This window comes from Nymphaea colorata, chromosome 8, assembly GCF_008831285.2.
Source record: "Nymphaea colorata isolate Beijing-Zhang1983 chromosome 8, ASM883128v2, whole genome shotgun sequence".
Classification (NCBI taxonomy): Eukaryota; Viridiplantae; Streptophyta; class Magnoliopsida; order Nymphaeales; family Nymphaeaceae; genus Nymphaea; species Nymphaea colorata.
Window position 1 is genome coordinate 20,470,399 of NC_045145.1, and position 8,694 is coordinate 20,479,092.

Genomic DNA, 8,694 nt, shown 5'->3' on the forward strand with positions numbered 1-8,694 from the left:
AAATTAATCTTGTATGAGAAAAACAGGTTCAAATTGTGCTCATATGACAGAAACAGGGTTAGTTTTGGTTTTCTTTGTCAAACAACATGTTTCCTATGTAATTTAACTAGTTAAACGAAAGAAATCCATAATAGATAAAATGTTAGGTGGAGGCTTCAGGCCTTATGCGGGACGGTAGGAAATTCTGCTCACCCCGAAAGTGAAAGAAATCCATAACTTAAAACATGTTTTTATTATTTCATAAATATTTAACATTTTTTTTTAAAAAATTTGATCAAAAATTTTGGGGATTTGGATGTCTGATTTGAATGACCCATTTAACAAATGAAACAGTTTATAATTTATAATTGAATTGAGGCAAATTCATTAAACACCTTACATGAATTTACTTCAATCTATTTTACCCCAATCTATTGGTCATAAACATTTACATACGATTTTGTTACCAAACAAACCCTAAAATACTTTACCAAACATTCTTAAAGGAAACACAAATGCTTATCATCGTTGCCAAGCCCATGTCTTGCCGCCCTACACGCCCTCGAATCTGTCATGCATTCCATGAGCTGCCTTCTCCGGCCGGCTCTATGTGATTCTGCTGAAGAAAGCAGAGGGGGGAAGTAAGCTCACGCCGGAATAACCAATCATACCATGTGAGGAGTAATAAGTTGAGGGGAGAGAAAGCAGTTTCAACACCTAAAATCCGTGGCTTCTTTCTTTGCTGGCATCAACCCGAGGCTGGTAAATGGGACAACATATATAAAACAGCTGGTTTCTTTTGGCTCTTTCGTAGTAAGATGCATTCATTGGTATTCATAATCTAGACGCATCTGAATTTAATACCATTTAGATGAAGCAAATATCAAAATCATATACCTTAAACAATCTACTTCCCTACCCTCTTGGTCTTGTCAAGACCTCATTTTCTTCTAACAAGAACAAATATACCAAAATCATATTTGCATGCGTTTTGGCCGATCTGATTCTCGTGAATAAAGAGATTTGAGCGCTCCTCTCGAAAGGATTCAAAATCTGAATTTTCGTTTCACGTCGATTTCTTATAAACGCGTACTACGGAACATAATATGGTATTCACGTGTATGGTAAGATTCGGTCCAATAAAAGTAGAAAGACCCACATGAGCCAGCGGCTCTCTTACAAGTGCCAAACTCAGGCTCTGCTCAGCCTGAGTCCGGGCCAACACCAGCGACGAGCTGAGCTCACCCAGTTTGTAGGGCAACCCCAGCAAGCTCCATCCCCAACTCTGTGGTTCCTTAAGCTCAGATTTAGGGGCAAAAGTACTGAAGTTTTAGACTTTTAAAGACAGGCAATGTGAAAATAACAGAAATAAACAAATTTTTTTTGTGTGATTTTGTGGACAACACAACAGCCCACACATAGCCCACACCTGCCTTGAGCTCATTTCTCACTAATGCTAGCACCAAACGAAGAGAGAAGTCATTGGTTATGGAAGCTTTTGTGGACACTCTGCAGTCTAAAGTTCGAGGGCTTTAGGAAAAGACAGAGAGACTGGCCCCTTAAAAATAACACACAAGGAATGGTAAGCTGATATAAAATATTTAGCACTCGCATACTACATTCAACAACTTGAAATTCTTGTCAGTTATAAAAATACCTTACCATGAAAGCTAGTATTTTTTAAGGCGTATCATTTGAACATGAGAGAAGAAGTTCACAGTGCCGACAATGCTTTTAATTTTGTGCCGGTAGCTAGCAAAGCTTTTCACTTTTAAGGTCCATGTGACCAGATTTTAGGGGCACGCTATTTTCGGACTTATGTCTACCAATATATCCACTTTGAGCAATATTTTACTCCTCTTGGTTCTTGAGCGCAGAATTTTGAATAAGCCGGAGACCTGAAATCCTGTATTTTTATATGTTAGATGAATCAACACTGTAAAATAAAACAATAAAAGAGAACTTTTTATCCGAGTCTGAGAAAAGTTCGAGTTGACCCTTGAAATCGATGTGCAGCGGAGCCCCATGCATCCATCTTTCAATTATAGAGATGCACGCCTTGCTTGGTAGGGCTTAAAGATTGAGAAAGAGCATTACCTTTTGGTAGTCAAGGTAAAGGGCCATAATCATCTTGGCCGACACCAGCAGCCATGCAGAATAGAACTACATAAAGCTTTGATGGAGACCAACAAATATGTGTCAATGGAGGTTTAGAACTTCGAATTTGATTATGGATGCTGTCGCTTCCCATCATTGTTATATTAGGATGGAGGTAACATTGGCAAATTTACCATTTAGGTGATTTTGTTTCCTTTTTACTGCCCTGGATTCCTTCCCCTCTAAACTTAGCAGCCGAAAAGGAGAAAAAAAAACAGATGGTGATTTGTGCAGAGGGTTCCTGTGAGGGGAAAAAACGTGAAACTGTGTGGCTGTGCAGCCAGAGCCAGAGTGGAGCAAGGTACAACTACAACTGCCATGTTCAGGGATCTCTTGGAGAGTAGCAATAAAGCTTACACCTGCTAAAGAACACAAGATGCCGATATGGTAAAAAGATAGAGGAATGCGATGAGCAGTTTGGCTTTTGGAATATTTGTTTTGTAGTTGATCTTTCTTCTGTAAGAGTTTTGGATGGTAGGATGGCATTTTGGTTTCAGCCCGTTTGCTTGCTTCTGTACATCATTGCCGTCTTCTTCTACTTACCTTGCTTCCATGCTGTGAACAACAGAGTAGAAGGCTTGAGACAAGAAGTGGTTCAGCACCCAAATAGGGGTTTGAGGTTGTCTTGGGTTGAGGAGGGTGGAGAAGTCCATGAAGGCCAGCCCATACCGAAGGTTTCAGGGGAGGACCATGGTGGTAGGAGGATGTGGGTTCTGCAGAAAGTTAGGGCTTTTCTTGGTTTCAAGAACCATGGGAAGGAAATGTCAGGCCATGAGGAGATTGGTTCATCATCAGCACCTGCACCAATGGTCGGTGGAGGCGTAGCTGAATCTCCACCTCCTGCTTTGCCATTCTTCACCCATGAAAGCCCCCACCACTCAGCATTGGACCCTACTTTTGCGTTGCCTCACCAGGTGAACAACGCCAGTGAAAAGAGTCAGAAGAGAGGTTGTAAACTTAGTGCAAGAGTGATATCACTCTTTGCGTCCACAGGTGGAGTCTTTGCTCTTTCCGTCATGGTCTTCTTTGGGTTTGTGAGATTCAGAGGGAGGAAGAAGAAGAAACAGAGAGCAGTGAGAACCATGCTGCTTCCTGGGTTCTGCACTGGAGGGACAGAAAAGGTAGAGGTGAGCAACCCTTCAAACTTCGTCACCAAGGTTGCTTTTGATCAGGGACCGGAGCATTTCTACTTGAATACTTTGGTTCCGTCTGCAAAGACACCTTCTGATGTCAAAAACCAGGCTGATAACGTCAATGCGCCTCCTAAGCCAAAGCCACATGGTTCCCCAGGCCAAGGTCGGATAAACAAATCTGCTAACCGGCATCGCCTTTCCTTTGATCGGAATGAGATCCTTCGCAGATCGAAGTCTGCAGAAGAAGAAATGTTCCACTCCATCTGCAGATCTTTGTCTTCTAACAGACGGGTTTCTGATGCCTCGGACGGTCGGCCATCTTTGCCTTCCTCCCCTGCTTCCTTACCAAGGCAGCATTCACCAAGAAGGCGTCCTCTGTCATCACCGTTTAGACCATCTACACCAAAAGACACTCTAGTTTCTCAGTGGAAGTTGGCCTCATCTCTGTCACATGTTAGCGCAATACCGAGCGAACATGCAACTTCACCTCGTCCTTGTAATCTGCAAAATGAGTTGCCAAGTAGGCGTTCTTCAAGGGCTGCCTCACCAGTGCGTTTCCAGAATGCAATGCCACCTCCTCCTCCAGCACCACCTGGTCCGCCGTTGCCACCCCGCGCTCCACCTCCACCACTAGTGCCGAAGGGATCAGCTCCACCCCTCGTTACGCAGGCAGAGCAATCTAATCACGGGAATCGCCTGCCAAAGCTGAAGCCTCTGCACTGGGACAAAGTTCGAGCGGCGTCTGATCGATCTATGGTGTGGGACAAGCTCAGAGCGGGCTCATTTGAGTATGAAATTCGATCTTTACTGCTAATGTTGTTCCCACTTTTTTTTCTTCATTTCGTTCTTGTTTCTGGTGGTGCTCATAAAGTAAAACTCAATCCAAGTGCAGATTCGACGAAGAAATGATAGAGACTCTTTTTGGGTATAATCTGAAAAATTCCGCAAGAAATGAAGAGGCCAGAAACAGAAGCTCTCCTCCCAGCAAGCATGTTTTGGATCCTAAGAGGTTGCAGAACATAACCATACTCTCCAAAGCACTGAATGCTTCACCAGAGCAAGTATGTTATGCCTTGATGCAAGGTAAAGTATTTAAGAAAACAACTTGAATATTAAGTTTCTAACCGTTCGTATGAGAAATCCTTTTAGAAATCCACAATTTACTGGTTCTAACCATGCGGTATTTTGGCAACAGGGGATGGTCTGACTATAGAACAATTAGAAGCACTGGCGAGAATGGTGCCCACGAAAGAAGAAGAAGAAAAGCTGTTGAACTACGACGGAGATGTTAATGAACTCGGACTTGGGGAGAGGTTTGTCAAAGAGATGCTGAATCTGCCACTAGCGTTTCTAAGAATTGAAGCAATGCTATACAAAGAAACCTTTGAAGATGAAGTGCTTCATCTCAAAAAATCCTTTGTAACACTAGAGGTGAGCAGTAACCATGTGACTTGTAGCACATCACAAAGTCGCAAGCATTTTTTATTGATTCTTTCACTCTCTCTCTCTCTGTAGGATGCCTGCAAGGAATTGAAGTCAAGTCGGCTTTTTCTGAAGTTACTTGAAGCTGTGTTGAAAACTGGAAACCGGATGAACGACGGAACGAGCCGAGGAGGTGCAAAAGCTTTCAAGCTTGATGCATTGCTTAAGCTTGCAGATGTAAAAGGAACGGACGGAAAGACCACATTACTGCATTTTGTAGTTCAAGAGATGATCCGATCAGAAGGTGTCAGGACATCCGAAGCTCTAGACGAGAGTACTGATGATGAGTCGAGGAATGAACTCTATGAGGAAAGAGAGGAGCGGTATAGAAGAACTGGCCTTGAGATCGTTTCCCGTCTAAGCACAGAGTTAGCCAATGTGAGGAAAACGGCTTGTATAGATTTGGATGCTTTGTCCAGCTCTGTTTCCAAGCTCTTAGAAGGTAGTATGAGGCTAAAGGAGCTCATTGATGATGAGCATCTGTTGATACATGGCAAAGGAGATGAATTCGTGAAAACAATGAGATTATTTCTTTACCATGCGGAAGATGAGATTGAGAAATTACAGCAAGATAAGGAACGAGTTTTGCATATGGTTAGGCGCATCACCGAGTACTTCCATGGGGATATGAGCAAGGATGATGGGGACCTGATTCGGATTTTCGTGATAGTGAGTGATTTCCTTGGAATGTTAGATCATGTATGTAAAGAGATCAGAAGTATGAAGCCAAGTAACACACTGCAAATTCCTAGGCCGGCTAACTTTTCCGTGTCTGTGGGCTAAAACCTGGCTCCTAAGGTCAATGTTCATTCCAAGGTAAAACCTCTTGGTTGGAGAATTTTGTGCTTGTCGTTAGTTGTCACAGGAAATGTCCATATGTAGTAAAAGAAAATTTGCCTTTTTTCTGTTGCCATCTAAGGATTTATCTGTGCCCCTCATTCGTGTATGCATGCTAATACATTGTTGTGGATTAACTTATCTTGATATTGATGGCGTGTAGAAAGAAAGAAGAGCTCCCCAGAGATTCCATTTCCAGTGTGAACAAAAAACTTAATCTAAATGTTTATCGGAAAGGAAAATTTCTGTTGGAATGTAAAAAATTGACCAGAACTCCTGCAGTATTTTGTTTTTTGCCTATAATTCAACATCTATGTTGCTGTCATCTCCATTACTGGAGGATCCCGAACTGCCTCCGCTCTTATCGTATACTTGCCTAATCATTTGATTGCACACGGACTCGACTTAAGCTTGTTCTCAAGATCTTCCTTTTCTCCACCATGATTGTCATCTAACCATTCCAGGGCTTCCTTAAAACGGTATCCATCGTCTCCTTATCATGTGACTCTATTTTGTCCTCAAGCCCGTCCTTGTCATTGATTGTAGTCTTCATATTGTATATGTAGGTTTCCAGGCTGTTCCTGGCATCAACCCGTTCCTTTACTTTCCTATTCTCTTCTGCAAATTCCTCTGCTTCCTTCACCATCGTTTCAATCCCCTCCTTGCCTTTTTGTCATTGGTGATGGTGATTGACTCTGCCCTCTTTGCAGCGTATTCTTCTGCTTTCACACTCAATATTCCATTGGCATCCACCTCAAAGTTAACCTCGATCTGAGGCACTGAAAACATGCATCAAGAAAATTGCTAACAGTAACTGGAAATCTAGATCAGATTACTGAAGTGAAAGAGCAAGCCGGTGAAAGATGTTAGATTAAGCTTACCTAGGAGATGGTGCTATAGCAGAATTCACGACAATCCTTTGTTAAACTCCTCTCACTCTTATAAACCTGCAAATTGAACACAAATTCTATTGAGCACATAACAGCCAGTAAAAGTTCTCACGTTAGCAGGTTTTTGAGCCTCTCTCTTACCTTAATCAACACAGTTGTTTGCTGATCTTTATAAGTTGTGAAGACTTGGGACTTAATTTGTTGGAAATGACAATGTTCCTATCCTAGGTATCAATTTGGTCATGACACCACCAACTGTCTCTATCCCCAAACTTAGAGGTGCTATATCCAGTAGGAGAATCTGGGTACAGGAACATGTCAGTCATAGCTGATGTTAAAGATCTTCATATGCATATATCACAGGCCAAATGATTTCCAGATACCTTTTGTCTCTTCCCCGCTATCTGCACTAAGGATTCCAGGTTGAGCTGCAGCGCCGTAAGCTACTGCCTCATTGGGATTGACCCCCTTGTTTGGTTCTTTTCCATTAAAGATGTCTTTCAACAGTTGCTGGACCTTCACGATGCGAGTGCTCCTAACCATTGACGATTTCATGGATTTCTGTCTTCTGCAAACCAGCATGCCTCAAAGCTTGGTTTACTGGTCCCATTGTTTTCTTGAACAGGTCCATGTTTAGTTCCTCAACTCTGGCCCTTGTCAATGGATCTGAAAAGTAAAGTCCATCAAAAATTGATCCTATCTCAGCGCAGACTTGGTGTGGGCTGCCCAAAGCTCTTTGGCCCGTTCACATTACCTGGGAAGCTTCCCAAGAGCCTTTCTATCCTTTGCTTATATCTTTGCCGTATTATTTCTTTTATCAACTTGCTGAAATAATCCATCACTCTCTGGTGAAAGTCCTCTCTGCAAATCACAGGTATTCTTGGCAACATATAGTCCACTCGATGACAGTCAACAGTAGTAAATGAGATCCTGGACGTGAACGTAGATCCTCAGCCGTTTCTTTATTCTTTGACAGCACCATTGCGCTTAATTCCTCAGGACTGAACACCTTCACCTCTCCATCCCTTGTTTTTACTTGAATATAAGGTTTTCCATCCTTGTTCACTAACTTGTAAGGTAAGAATTTGATATCCCTCAGTACTTGTCATCAAACCTGAATCATGTAAGGCGGAAAACACATATGTTTTAGCTTCACGCTTCATTACTGGTCCTGATATTCTTTTCCATCAAGTTCCTAAATAAGTCCTTGCCTAACATTGGTGCAAATTTCCACAAAAAATCTGAAATCTTAAAGCTCGTTGCTACTCACTTCCTCCCAGTCAGCTGCTTGACGTCGAAGATGGTCCTTTACGGATTCAATCCGGCCCAATTCTTGGCAGCCTCCCCGGTCAACCTCTTGGTGTCCGTGAACGCCACCCATGATGGTGCGATCCTGTTCCGCTCGTCGTTGGCTATGATCTTCACAGGGCCATTCTTGTGAACTCGCACATGAATACGTCGTCCCTGGATCGATTCCGATGACTGTCCCAAGCTTTGCAGCCTCCTCCGCTGTGACTCCACACCCATAAGAATCCCGAAAAACACAAATCACCACCCAAGTAAGAACCCCAAGCACTTCAAATAGGGTGGCCATCATTCGTTCTGTACATCAGAGAAAAGGAATAAAGAAGCAGAAAGAGTGAGAGAGAGAAGCTCGCCTAGTAGTAAAACGACGGCAGATGTAAGACCAGTGACCATGTTGAACTTCCGTTTGGTTTGAACCAGGGATCGGCCAATCGAACTAGTCGCTCTTTCTTCTACTTCCTGGACCTAAACAGCAATTCTGTCTCTTGTTTCTGTAACTATCCTATGGATCTTCTCTTCTCGATCACTCCTACTTGAGTCTCATTTCGGCAATCCATAACTCATTCATAGGAACGCTAGTGGTGCTCGTTTTGAGATCGATGAAGTGTAATTGCAAATAGAAATTCGGCATGTAGGATTTCTCTGCTGTTCTCTTATGCCTTTCACCACGTTGTTGACTAAGGAGAGACCCTGTACTGGTGGGACGAACCTCGTCGATCTCTCGCCAAGTCAAGGATGGACACTTTTTTGGCATGCTAGGCAATAACCCGTCACCACAGAGGCAGTTCCGGTGAAAACCTGCCGAGGGATAGGCCTTCTCCCTTTTTATTAGCAAAAAACTAGATGTTTACAACAAAAAATCAGATTCTTCACAAGATGATTACATTACCAAAAAGATAGTTTACAGGGAT

At 42.7% G+C, this 8,694-nt stretch overlaps 2 protein-coding genes across 4 annotated transcripts; one reads left to right on the forward strand and one right to left on the reverse strand.

The window, feature by feature from the left end:
* The first annotated feature begins 2,186 nt into the window (after window positions 1-2,186).
* On the forward strand, window positions 2,187-5,689 carry LOC116258648 (formin-like protein 11). Of its 3 annotated transcripts, none has more exons than XM_031635922.2 (5): window positions 2,187-2,610; window positions 2,705-4,057; window positions 4,162-4,352; window positions 4,465-4,700; window positions 4,785-5,689. In XM_031635922.2, exons 2-5 carry the CDS (start codon window positions 2,841-2,843, stop codon window positions 5,532-5,534), a joined length of 2,394 nt encoding a protein of 797 aa, XP_031491782.1. In that variant the 5' UTR covers window positions 2,187-2,610; window positions 2,705-2,840; the 3' UTR covers window positions 5,535-5,689. The 3 variants fall into 3 exon arrangements, with proteins under 3 accessions (XP_031491782.1, XP_031491781.1, XP_031491779.1); XM_031635921.2 differs by having other exon boundaries at window positions 2,187-2,523; XM_031635919.2 differs by having other exon boundaries at window positions 2,530-4,057; window positions 4,785-5,664.
* A 105-nt stretch (window positions 5,690-5,794) lies between these two features.
* LOC116259599 (luminal-binding protein 8-like) lies at window positions 5,795-7,021 on the reverse strand. Its single transcript, XM_050079364.1, is given in 8 exon segments — window positions 5,795-5,992; window positions 5,995-6,063; window positions 6,066-6,257; window positions 6,260-6,392; window positions 6,470-6,535; window positions 6,620-6,673; window positions 6,675-6,802; window positions 6,862-7,021. Coding segments are annotated over 8 exon segments (909 nt in total). The 3' UTR covers window positions 5,795-5,885.
* Window positions 7,022-8,694: the final 1,673 nt, after the last annotated feature.